General features: G+C 29.6%; 1 protein-coding gene across 4 annotated transcripts in view; it reads right to left on the bottom strand.

The window, feature by feature from the left end:
- Nucleotides 1-949: 949 nt before the first annotated feature.
- The window catches only part of LOC134833893 (mushroom body large-type Kenyon cell-specific protein 1), a 74,936-nt gene continuing 61,995 nt past the window's right edge, over nt 950-13,890 (bottom strand). For all 4 annotated transcript variants that reach the window (XM_063848381.1, XM_063848377.1, XM_063848378.1 and 1 more), the window contains one exon: nt 950-3,536. In XM_063848381.1, the coding sequence (XP_063704451.1) occupies nt 1,088-3,536 (2,449 nt within the window). In that variant the 3' untranslated portion in view covers nt 950-1,087. The remainder of the gene's footprint in view (nt 3,537-13,890) is intronic.

Genomic DNA, 13,890 nt, shown 5'->3' with positions numbered 1-13,890 from the left:
ATATTATTTTAATAAACACTGATTTTCGTTTTTTTTTAATTAAATTTTTTTAAATGTTTTTACAAATTTTGATTATTATTTTTTATTATATATTTTAAATATATAGCCACGACGATAATTTTGATATTATTTCAGAAAATGCACATTTTCACTTGTTGTTCCTTTATACACATTTTTTTTTGTTTTGATTAAAGTTTTAGTTTTTTTTTTGATATATATTTAAAGTTAAAGTTATACTTTTTTGTTCGTATAAAAAATAGTAAAAGAATATGTTATTATAATCTGGACGTGTGTTGAATGTCTTTTTTGTTTGTTTTTATAAAGTTTGACTATTGGAGTTGGGGAGTTATATTTTTTTTATTTTATTGGTGGTAATGATGGATGGTGAATGACTATTGTTGAATGTGTTGTTTTTGAGGTGTGACTGGTTTCAATTTTTTTATTATTTTAAATTTATTTTTTTTTTTGATAATTATCCACGTTATAAAGCCTCTTGATTTCTGTTTGATGTTTGATTCATTATGTATTATTTTTTTTTGTTGAATTGTATAACAATAATCCTTTTTCTTTGTCCTAGTAGTAGTTACGGTACAAAAAGAGCCTATTGGTCGATTGTCAAAAAATATAATATTATTAACGTTCTTCATTAATAATTATTAATTAATTATAATAATTATGATATTTTTTAAAAATATAAAAATCCACAAGTTTTCATGGATTTTGTTAAAAAAATGACGATGTAATAATAAAAAATAGTCTATAAACCTAATAAATGTATAATATAATAATATATATGTGATATCACTATCAATGTTGAATGATGATAATAATTAATAATTATATTATAGATATTTTTAATTATTATTCCTTAATAAACGTACGAATAAACATTTCTTCTTATTATTTTTCCTAAGTTAAATATATTTTTTTAATTTTTTTCTGAATGTCTCTTGCGTGTCATTTGTCTTTTTTTATTCATTTTCGCGCGACTTTAATTCGAAATTTTGCACATTTTCACCTTTCTTCAATGTTTTCTCTTCTTGTTTTGTACACTGATAAGCACACGTAATTGTAGCAACTGGATTTCCTATGAAATGTCATCGGAATTTTGCATGTTGTCATCATCATTCGAGATGGCGCCACCATTGCCCCCGCCATTCATGTCATCTTTCGCGCCATGCAACGTCATTCCTTGTCTCAGCTTGATCAGCTGTTCGACAGTGTCTTTCGTAAAGTCCGTAGCTTCGCGCGAACTCGGTCTATCGCTGTCATCGGATGCCGCGGAATTTGGACTACTAGCTCGTTCCCGCTTAATTTCCGTTTGAGCAAAACTCAGCGGACTTCCGGATCGTTTTCTGCCCATTGCCGTTGCGGATTGCGGTCCTCCGCCCAAAAGCGCTGTAGCGGCAACCATCGCAGCATTCAATGTCGAACCATGATCATCGCGATTGCTATTTTTGACAAGTTGATCAAATAACGCGCCGTGATTCATTTCCGCGGGCTTCTTATCGAGACTGTGTCGAATAATGCCATCGAGGAAGGACCCGTTTGTGTTGGCGTCGTAGATACTTTCGGCGAGTTCTCGTGCCGATTTGCCCGAAGCTGGGGTACTTGCGCCACTTGTACTCCCGTTGTTGGGAGTTTTTGAGCCGCTGCTGTTTGAGCCGCCGCCATTTCGGTTACTCGCGGCGTTATCTTCCTGCTGCTGGAACCGTTGCATCATGTGTTGAGCGAATAAGTGTTCGGCATTCGGTGGGAATGTAGGAGCAGATCCGGCGCTTTGTTGACCTGATTGGGATGCAGCGCCGCCCGGGAAACCCGCGTGATGGGGCCACATGAACGGAGCCGAATACTGAAGTTGACTCGCCATCGCGGAATCAAACATCGATCCGGGGTGATTCATTTTGAGGCCGTTTGGCGATGTCGCGGGAAACGGAGGCGTTTTTCCGAGTAACGAGGGTTTTTTGCTTTCCAATTGGGCACGCATCACAGAGAGATCTTGCGATTGTTTGGATGACGACGAAGCGGATGTCGTGCTTGTGCCATCTAGCGGCTGTGGCTTTGGTTCGCGTTTACGGGGGCGCATCAAATGACGTTCCTTGACTTTGTACTCGAGCGTCGAATGCGGCACGCCATAATAACTGCCTGCCCGATGAACTGACATTTCGCCACGTTGCACTGCTTTCACAGCTTCCACTAAACTATCACGATCGTAGTTACGATATTTGCCACGCTTTGGTCTCGTTCCTTTGCCGCCCGTTCCTGTATTACTGCCCGGCGACAAACTACTGCTTTGTCCAAATCTCTCGACAGATCCCAAATTTTTGATCACCGAAATGCTCGGGCGCTTATACTGATCCATGCGAGGATCCATCAAGTCAAGTCCCAGAGCTCCCGGGTGATGATGATGCAATTGATGCATTTTTGGATGTTGATCCATTTGTTGGAAATTTTTGTTAATACTTTTCGCGATAACCTCACTTATGGATAGCATGCCCTTATGATGCCCGCCTAACAGCGTAGGAGGCGATTGACTTTCGCTTTTCATGCGAACACGTTGTCCTACCCCGCCGATGGGCGGCGAAGTAACTGGCATGTGATGATTATGAGGACTTCCGGGTACGACGGGTCTCAATGCGGGCGGTGTCGATGCTTCGCCATTCTTTGAACTGCTACCGGCAACGACAGACTTGTAGGACGGAATGCGCAACAGCATGTCGTTATCGTTCATTTCGCTACCGGATGGCGGCGTTCCACTGGATTTACGCAATTGGCTTTGGAGCAGTTGTTGTTGCTGTTGCTGAATAAATGCCATGTTCTGCAAGAGACTCAAATCTTGTCCGTTACTCAAACTCGGGGGTTCGGGCTTTTGCTGCTGTGGCTGTTGCTGAATTTGCTTCAATTGTTCCTTGAATAATTCCTGTTGTGACAAAATTAGTTTCTGTATGGCGGCAATTTCTTCAGGTTTTGACGAAAGTAATCCTCCAATACCTCCGCCAGCCAACAAGAGTCCCTGCAGTTGCAACATGAGACTCGGATCGAGTAACGAGGGCATCACTGGCGGCGTTTGAGGTGTCGGAATTTTTGGTGGCTCAGGAGGTTGTGGCGTTTGTGATTTTTGTCCTTGAGGCTGCAATTGTGTTGCTTGCGACGCGTCGCCCGATTTTTCCATGAACAAGCGTTGCAAAGCTAATGCCGGATTTGCCGAAAGTCGGAGAATTTCCTCGGAAAGTCCCCCTGAAGCGGATGGCGTTCGAATTACCGGAGGATCCAAGTCGTCGTCGCCATCTTCGTCTTTGTCGTCGTCATCGTCGCCTAACAGTTGGGGCAAGACAACTTCGGGCCTTGGGAGTTGCTGTCGATTTTCCATCGTGAATTTGTACACTTTGTTCCGCAACGTTGAACGGGGAATGCCATAGATCACAGCGGCACGTCGTGTGCCCAATTTGCCACTAAGAATGTCACGCAATGCACTTTGGAGTTCCTCCTCTGTGTACGAACGGCGTCCCGGAATTGTGACAGTGCGTGGCTTTGCTCTGCGAAAGATAAAAAGAAATGTTTTTTTTTAGTAAGAAAATTTGCAAGAAAATTTCCAGATGTGCATCAAACGAATTAATTACGCGTGGATTATTTGAGAGAAATAAGAAAAAAAGATATCACTGCATTAATTAAAAACATTTGGTTGACCTAATTTTCAAAGTTTTCTTTTTTGAAAAAATATTCTTATTATTTTTGCAAAGGGTAGTCCAATTATCAAATATTTTTCATATTTCTTTAATTTTTTAAATTAATTGATCTAATATTATTTTTTATTTTCAGAAGACGAAAAAATTATTTTTGAAAATTTTGAAAACAGAGCCTTAAAAACTGGAACTAAGTTAAGTATATTGTAATTTTTATCACTCAAAATTTCAATACATAAAATATTTTTTTCTTTTCATTTCAATTTCAGCTAAATTAAAACCTCGAGTTTCATCTATCAAAGAACAATAAGTTGACTGAGAAAAACCTTATCTTCCTGAAAAACCTGATAATTAAACAATTATTTATAACAGGTTCAAATCCCATAACTTCCACGTCTAAAATAGTTTTTTTTTTTCAAAAAACTTACAGATTATGAAAAAAGAGAACAATGAAAAACCTGAGTCACAGTCTTTCAATTAATCAAAAGTTACAATTGTAGTCGATAGTCTACCAGTAAAATCAACAAAACTTGAGGCAACATGATCAAAATATATCAGATTGGATTGGTCAACTAAAATATCCAAATTTAATTCAGATCAAACAATGAGTAATGAATTTATAATAGCTTGTTCTAAAATAAGAGAAGAATTCATCATCCAAACCAAAAAATTTCTATAATGATTATTGAGAATATCATGAACACCCAATGGAGTAATTTACTAAAGCAACAAATTACAGAAGATCAATCTAAACATATGTACCAAAAATTACGTGTTAGGTCATAAAATTAAAAAAATTCAAATGAACTGGATTTTTTTTCAGATTTTTTATATTTTTCGACATTTAATTAAGAAACCCAAGAATTAAGTCAAAATATTTACGTTTGAAATTTGAAAATCGCCTCATTGCTAATTCAATCAAAAATTTTCAAACTTAAGACTTGAAACATTTTTCTTAATTTTACTTTCCTAAACAACAAAATTTCCAACAAATTCATCCATAACGGTCTTCAAACGCACTTTCGAGACCTATTTTTGCGCAAACAACGCCGTAACATTAATTACCGTGTGCAAGGGAAAAAAATCGATAAATGCAACGCGGGCATAGTTTTAATTACCAAATACATAAAATTATAATAAAACATTGTGAGGGTACGGGAGTCACGATTCAAAACAATTCTAAACAACTAAAAAAAAAACTTTTTGCATGTTACTTTGTATATTTTTTTGCATTTTGTTCTGCGAGTGCGGAAAATTTCTTCTACCGAGTTTTCTGGGGTGTGTAAACAACGCGCTAAGTACCTTTTGACGGGAGTTCAAACAACAAAAGGTATCAACATTAACATTATGTTCGTTAAGGTCGTGTTTAGCGATGCAAAAATGTTGCGATGCCAAGGTGTAATAATAATTTTGTATTTTTATTTGCTAAGACGAGGTTAATCTCATTAGAGGCGTTTGCATTCTTTTAATCTTTTCCTGCTGCCACCAAGTGACACACATCCACGAGATGATGACAAGTGCAGGCACTAATCCATCACATTAAAGAAATAACACAAAAAACGCAACACGCACTTTTTCTTCCTTCGTAACATGCAATTTGTTTTTATTTGTGAAAAAAACGTCAGAATTTCACGAGGAAAGCATAAATAACGTACAGCTACGACGACTCTCGGTACAAGTCAATGTAATTAATTTAATTAAGAATTTTATATTTGCATTTGTGCTTCTGTGTGTGTGTATGTTTGTCAAATAATGCCAATTTATTGTTATTGTTATTAAAGTATCATGTTAAGGCAAATCAAACATACCAGTTTTCAGGTTTTGTGTGTTTTTGTGAAGTAAAACTGTTTTGAATTTTATTAATTAATTTCTTTTGTTCGAAGAAACTTTTGAGGAAACCCAAATATTTATTGGTTGGAAATTTGAACGATATTTTTTAGGGAATTGATGAATTTTTGTTTTTTTATTTAGTTCAGCTAATTGAAATATTTTGTGATTCGTCGTAAAAAAAAATAAGGATTCTTACTAAAATAAGAAAAATTATTTGTATTGAAGAAATTTTCATTTAATTAATATTTTACATTAAATATCAAAAATGTTCAATATTAGATAAATTAAATTAAATTGTTTTGAAAAAATCTTTTTCCGAAAATAAAAAAAATTAAAAAATTAATTTAAAAAAATAAGAAAATTTTTAATTTTTTTTTATTGAAAAATATTTAGTTTAAAGTTATTGAATATAATTATTTTTATTTTATTATAATTATTATTATTATTTTTATTATAATTATTTTATTTAAAAATTATTTATTTATTTATTTTTTGTTAAATATTTAATTTAAAAATTATTTATATATTTTTTTACTTAAATATCGAATTTTAAATAATTTTAACTCAACAAAAATAAACCGATTACCTTTTAATTTTCTTTTTATTTGAAAATTTTTCTTTTTAAAATTTGCTTTTTTTAAATCACTTATTTTTATGTCAAAAAATATTATTAGTCTAAAAATTTTAAACTATTTATAATTTAATATACATTAAATTTAATTTAATTTATTAAAAATTTATTCAATTTAATATTAATTAAATTAATTTAAAATTTTTTGACCAATAATATTTAAGCAAATTTTAAAAGGAAAAATTTTCAAATAAAAAAAATTTAAGATATTCGATTTATTTTTGTTGAATTAAAATTATTTAAATTCGATATTAAAAAAAAAAATAAATAAATAAATTAAAAATGTTATTATTTTTTTAAAATTAATTAATCATTTAATTTTTTTTAATTATTTTTTTTTATTTTAAGAAAAATATTTTTTTAAAACAATAAACTAAAAAATAAAAATGTCAAAAATATATAATTAAAATAATGAATAAAATTATATAAATAAAAAAACCTTTAAAATTATTGAAAAAATTTAAAAAATATTTCAATTTTAATTAATTAATTACAAATTTAATTATAAAAAAAATACAAAAATTTGTCAAACTTGACTTCAATCCGACTGCAATGCTATTTAATTATTTATTTAGCCAAACAAAAATTCATCAACTTGTCCCTGAATAAATATTTATCAATAAAGTGCCTCTTCATGCTGAAATTTCATGCAAGAGCTACTACTACCTAAACAGACAATATACGACAGAGCAGAGGTCAATAACTTATTTAATGCTCATCATCATTATTTGTTTTTAATTCCATAAAAATTTTTGCATTTCTAACAGAAAAAAATATTTGACAAAAAATTATGTTTTGTCTCCTTTTTCAGTAATTTATTTTTTATAAACATATTTGTTTATATTTTTTTTTATTTATTAAAAAAATATCAAAGAAGATAATTTTTTTATATTGAAAAAAAAAAAAAAAATAAAATAAAACAGAAGAAGACAAAAGTAAACATTTCGCGTGCAATAACAGCAAAAGTGTGTAACAAAAGACTTTTTTTTATTTATATAATTGACTCCCGTTTGAACTACTTCAAAAGTGCAGTAGTTTCAAATAAAGAAGTTTTTCCGAGTATTATGCTTATTCTATGTATAATATTTGCGGCAACTGCCTGTTGCTTCTCCGTCTTCCATTTACTTCTTTTAAAAAGCTCTTTTATATATAAAATATTATCATCATCATCATCAACAGCATATTATATGTATTGAACATGCCATGCGCCAAAGTCTTTTTTTTTTCTTCCTTTTTTCTATTTATTTATGAAATTCACATATATTGAGCTTATTTGAGCAAAACAACGAAAAAAAAACGAGGAATCGTATTTCTTTAGTGTACGTTAGAAGTTTTCCTTTGGGCTTGTTTACTCCGAACGTTCTTGGATGTGCAATGAATCGTGTGTAATGTAATAAGAGTGCATTCGGCAACAACAACAACATGTCGGTACGTGTAACATTTTTGGAGGAAGGGTGTCTTTAGGGTATAAACAAACAAGTAAAAATAAGGAGAAAAATGCATTTTAAGGAAACAGACATGTGTGTGCGATGCAATGTGTGTGGCTTTCCAAATGTAAGAAAAATTTTTACATCAATTTTATGTGCGGAGGGTGCACACAACGTGATATGGGAAATCAATAAAATTTCGTATCAAGAGCGATTTTTGTGAAAGTGAGCGAGTTTTCTGTACGACGAGATGTGTTAAAATGCTTGGAAAAAACAAAGAAAATGCAAGAAGACAAAGTTTTTCGGATTATAATGCATTTTGGCGTTGATTCAAATTGTTCGTGATAAATGTGTATACGGGTTGTAAATGTGGAGCAAACTCTTTTACAAGATTTCACTTCTTTTGCCGATGTGCCGACAATGACTTTCATTTTCGTTTTGGCTGGATGTTGTTACTTTTGTAAAAAGGAAGTTTTCTTCTTATGCAGGTTTTTGTTGGTTTAAGGGTTCAAACTTGCATTTTTGTACTTTTAAAATTTTTTTCGACTGAAATTTTCATTTAAATTTGGTCATTCAACGGAAAATTATTATATTTTTTTACTTTTTCATGTTCTCAAAATTCAAATGATTTTTTTTAGAAATAAAGAAGACTTTTGAACAGTTACGGTTTCTACGGTTACGGTACGAAAGTTAAAAATTTTATTGATTTTTGTGATATTTTAGTTAGATCAAATTATATTTAAAATATAAAAATGGTAATAATAAAAAGGTTTTACATTTCAAGTTTTGTTCTGATAATAAAAATTTACGCACTAAAATGTGTGAAATAAGGGATTAAAATTATGAATTTTTCTTCATATACCGTACAGTACCGTAACTTAGAAATACATTTTCAAAATTTAATTTTAAAAAAATTAAATCCGTTATAAATTAGTAAGTTTTAAATTTTCAAGGAAAATTTTTAACGGTATAAAAGGTATCTAAGGTTACGGTATGAAAATTTGTAAAGTTGATATTTTATTGAGTTTTATCTTTTGAATTTTTATAAATTCTTAACTAAGATCTTAAAAACTTAAATTTTAGTTCTAACAAGCTTAAAAAAATAAAATTTTTCTAAAATACGAATTTTTCTACCGTAACTTTAAAAAGTTCAAAAAATCAAAATTTAAGATTTTCGAATATTTTAAGGTTAGACGTAAGACTATAAGAACGAATTTTAAAACCGTACCGTGAAAATTTTATTGAATTTTATGAAGTCTTTGCTTGAACTTCAAATTTTTGGATTTTTTAAAATTTTTAAACTGTTCTTGAAAATTTTTGGATTTTAGATTTTCGTTTAAAAATAAGATTAAATTTCAAGTAAAGTTAGATAAATAAGACTATAAGGAAATATTTTAATGATGTACCGTTTCTATGGTTACGGTATAAAAATTTGCAAAACTGATATTTTTAAATATTTTTAACTTTTAATGGAACGAATCACGTTCAAAAGCTCAAGAGCTTCAAATTTTTAATTCTTACTTGTTAAATGAACTAAAATGTATTGAACAAGGGTTCGAAATTCAAGACTTTGTCAAATATTTAATACCGTAACCGTATACCGTAACTTTCTGAATAAAAAAATCAATATTTAAATAGCTCTTAATTTTTGGAAAATTTGCATAAATTTAATTCAAAATTTTTAAAAACACAAAATTTCTCGTTTGGTTCCTCAAAAAACTCCTTAATTTCCTTGCAATTTCTTTTCTTGCCTCATCATTCACCATCAATTTATCAAAATTTATATCCTTTCAAAAAATTACACATTGCAAAGTTTTTTCACAAAAATGCAATGTAAGCTCATTTATCATCTCTTGTCTAGCGACTCGATGCATTCAATTTATACCCCATCTGCGTCTTTTTGCCACCCAACTTTTAACTTTTTTTTTCGTTGTTGTTGTTGTTGTTCAATCGTCTACGAACAAAAAATTTACATTTTTCATTACAATTGGTCAATATTTATTCTGTCAATTTTGAGTGAAATCCATTTTTCAACTGCGACCAAAAAAAAAGCGACAAAATCGTCTGTTATAAATTTGCCTCATGCAATGCGCAATTCGCAAAATTACAGATGTTGTAAAAAAAAAAAAAATTAATCGTCACTTTTGATGACCTCGATACAAAAATATGTGCATCGTATTCTTTCTAATATAATTATTATTTACAACGGTTTTTGTTTAGCTCTTTTTTTGTGCGTTCCGAGTAATCGCTAAAATTGTATTTTTTGTCACGTCACGCGTGTGGTAACGAGATTCGTGTTACAAATTCAAAACCAGCTAAAGAGAGAGAGAGAGCAAAAAAAAATTGCACAAGGGATAAAAAATGCACTCAAAAATTCATTGGACTTAAAAACTCTTCTCGTTCGCATGATGCAAGCTGCTTTTTTTTTTGGTAAACAAAAATATCCATTTTGATCATTCACATGTGAAATATTGCTGTTGTCAGCTACTTTTCTCTCTTCACCTCTATTCAATTCTAACAATAGCGGCGACAGAGACAGCGACGACGTCGACGACGCACAGACTGTAAATGTTTCGATAGCTGTTTTTATGCTCTGTCGTCATCAACAACAACATCAGGAGGAGCATCATCATCAGCGTTGTTGTTAGTATCGCTTAACTGATGTAGAACACTGTTAATAATTTTTTTTGGTGAGTTTAATTTTTTACCAATTTTTTTATTTTTTTTTTTAGATTTTGCAATTATTTAAAAATATTTTTTTTATTTTTTTTAATTAAAAATAATTGATTTTTTATGGAAGCTTAAGTTTCTTAAGGCGAAACTTAAAAAAAAATTAATTTAAAAAAAAATTTCAATATAGTTAAAAAAATTAATTTTAAAAAATATTTTGTCAAATGCTAATGAAAAAAAGTAAAAATTTAATTTTGATTTTTTTTTTAAATTTTAATAAATTTTTAAAAAAATTATAAAAAATATTTTTCAAAAATAAAAAAATTTAAAAAAAAACCTAATAAAAAATATTCAATAAAAAATAAAATAAAATAAAAATTTATTAAGAAAAATTATGACAATAAAAAATGGTAAAAAACAATTTTTTTTTTAAATTAATTTTATTTAATTTTAATTTTTTATTTTATTTATTAATTTTAATTATTTTTTATAATTTTTTTTTAAGTAAAATTAATTAAAAAAAAAGAATTAAAAGTAAGTAAAATTTGAAATAATTTTTGTATAAATTCTGAGTTTTTTTCTTTTTTTATGAAATAAATATTATGGAAATTAAAAATTTTTTTTTTTAATTTATGAAGAAAATATCTTTAAAAATTTTATTTTTTAATAAAATTTTTATATTTTTTAAAATTATTTATTTTTTTAATTAATTAAAATTTTTAACTAAAAATTTAAAAAAAATTTTAACTTTAAAACTTTTTTAAATCCTAAAAATTTATTTTCAAAAAAAAAATTAACAGTGTACCATACAAATTTTTTCTGTTTACAGTTTGTAACATGGATAGAAAAATTATCATGATAAACAATAAAAAAAACTCGCCAAAATCGACAAAAAAATGCATAAAAACAACACAAGCACACCAACAACTGCCGATTATGATGAAATGCACCGTCTGCCAATTTTTACACGAAATTTTTTGCCAAGCTGGATCATGTTGGTTTTTGTTATTAAACCGTTCATGGTCGTCGTAAACGGATGCCAAAAATGCAATTTTATTGAGGTAAAAATTGGTTTCATGTCGCGTTAAAAATTTTTTATAGCCAGAACAATTTTATTAGTGATTTGAGAAGATTAAACGATTTTTCGTTTAAAAATTTTTTGTTTTCGTAGAAAAGTTCAAAGTCCTTTTGAAATTCAAGTGAAACTCACACCATCACAAAAAATTCATCAACATCATCATCATCATCAAAAAAACATTTTTTACGCATTTATTTGTCTCGAGGGTTGACACCATAATTTGCATATATGTAACATTTCACTCACACATTCACGAAAAAAAATTAAAAAAAATTTCAAACAAAAGTACCCTCTTTAACCGAAAACGCGCGAGACATGTAAGACGCGTGATGTAAGTGTCTGTGTGTTTGAATGCATTTTTTTTACAAAGCAAAAACAGACCAAAAATGCATCTCTTTTGTGTTTTTTTTTTGAACGAAACCCAAATGAGAGAGAAAGAGATGCATCTTGGATTTTATTTTTGCATCATTTGCATTAATTTGTCTCTCTATGTGCAAAAATCTGCATATTCTGACGAAAATAAAAAAAAATATGCAAAACAAAAGAATCGTACTCGACATATTCATGAAAAGGAAATTTCTGAAAACGACACGTTTGCGATAATCAAAAAAAAAGTGTAAAAAAAGAAGACGAACGCATCAAAAAATAAAAAAGGGTTTATTTTTGTGCATATAACCTCACACCGCAATGCAGTTCAGACAGCAACGTACGAATCTTATCATCATCAAAATCATTAGAGCATACTTGTAATTGTCTTGTGTCCTCTTTTTTTTTCGAGCACTTAAATATTCACACATGTCTCCTCGATGCATTTTACATTTTTTTTTTTTCAAGTTTTTTTTAAGCGCTTCGCTCGAAAAATACTCGAAAAAAAATATTTCGCAACGTTAAGCATGCCGATGACGATACAAAATTGGGTCAAATGCAATTTGGTGCATGTGTGCTATCATATCAAACATTGTGTGCAACATTCTAAAGAAAGAAAAAAAAATTGTTGTTGTTACATTTTCATACTCTACATAACATGTCGCGTAAGAAGGGAGTGGATATTCATGTTTAAGTCGTCTTACATTTTCGTCGTCGTCTACGGCTACATTTAAAGTACCACTTATAGTTATTATAAAATAATAATAAAAAAAATACAAGTATTTTATCATCATACGTACGTTCGAAAAAAAAATGCAAGGCAATGCACCAGAAGCCAGGGAAAAAAAAGTTGACATTCTGTATTTATGGATTTCACATAAGTGAGTAGTATATAAGGCAGAGAGGAATATTCATTCACCATTATTGCACTTCAGACAATACCTCGTCTCATACTGAAACCAGACATAAGACAACCTTGTGCAAATAATGTGCTTTACTCGTTTGTGTGTGGATTCTGGTTTCTTAAAATGTACACAAAGTAAGTTCTTACATTATTTTTATTTCCTACTTATTTTTATTATTTTTTTTCACTATTATGTGATTTAGTAAAATATTTAAATGGTTGACTAAACTGGTGACGAAATGGAAAAAAAGGACATTGTGGCGTGTTAAGAGAGTCAAGGGAGAACGTTTCGAGTGGTAAGTTTTTTAATACTTGAATTTTTTGTTGTCTTTTAATATTAAGACATTATATTTTTTTAACAAATAGGAATTTATTTGAAGAGTTAATAAGGTAAGTCACATAAATGCAATTTTTGGGATAATCAAGTTTAAATAAGAAATTGTAAGAAAATGTTTGAATTTTTTTGTGAAGCTTTCAAAATGTTGATATAATGAAGATTGAAGAATATTAAGACTTTATAAAAGGTAACCACAATTTTAAATTAAATGTGAAGAAAGGTTGTTTGTGATGTTTTCTTGCTATTTTCTTACATTTTTTCAAGTTCATTATTTAAAGATTATAAAAAAATATTTTTTATTATAAGAAACTTATTCTCCAATTTTTTTTTCAAGTTTTCTTTTATAATTTATGTTTATCATATGTCTTGCTAGATGCTAAAAAACATGGAACAATGTTTCAGATTTCGGATGGATACAATAAAGATAAAGTGTTGTGCCCGCAAAACCTAGGAGTCATCGTTCAACCGGCAAAAACATAACATAAAGAAAAGACAAAAGAGCTATGGTTGAATTTTATATCACACTACGATTGAACTATAAATGTCCAAAAAGGTTTTTTTTTTCAAAATTGCTACAAAGACTTTAAAACAAAAACTGAGGAACTGAGCCATTATACTGCAATTCAAAAAAGTATCGATTTCTTAGGACTAACAGAAAGAGTCAAATATGTCTTTTGTTAGAATGGCTCTAAGAACGAATTCGAAGTTCTAATATTTGTCGAAAAATTCAGAGGTTTCTGAACGAAGGAAAAGCTATTAGGAACATAAACTTAAAATAATTTAGAAGAACCGAACAAGTCTATTAGACAAATATGTGACTTTGCCTTCTCCCCTTAAATGTAAAACTTAGTTAAAAAAAAAAATAGTCTTTGAAAAATAAGTCGGGGAGGATGTAACGTCTTGAACTAGCCTTACCCACAAATATCTTCCTTCTGTCAAAGTATCTTCCGCTAGAGAGCGGCGG

The sequence above is a fragment of the Culicoides brevitarsis genome, chromosome 3 (assembly GCF_036172545.1).
Source record: "Culicoides brevitarsis isolate CSIRO-B50_1 chromosome 3, AGI_CSIRO_Cbre_v1, whole genome shotgun sequence".
Lineage (NCBI taxonomy): Eukaryota > Metazoa > Arthropoda > Insecta > Diptera > Ceratopogonidae > Culicoides > Culicoides brevitarsis.
The sequence above is the reverse complement of the archived record's forward strand: the minus strand, read 5'-3'. Positions and strand labels throughout refer to the sequence as shown.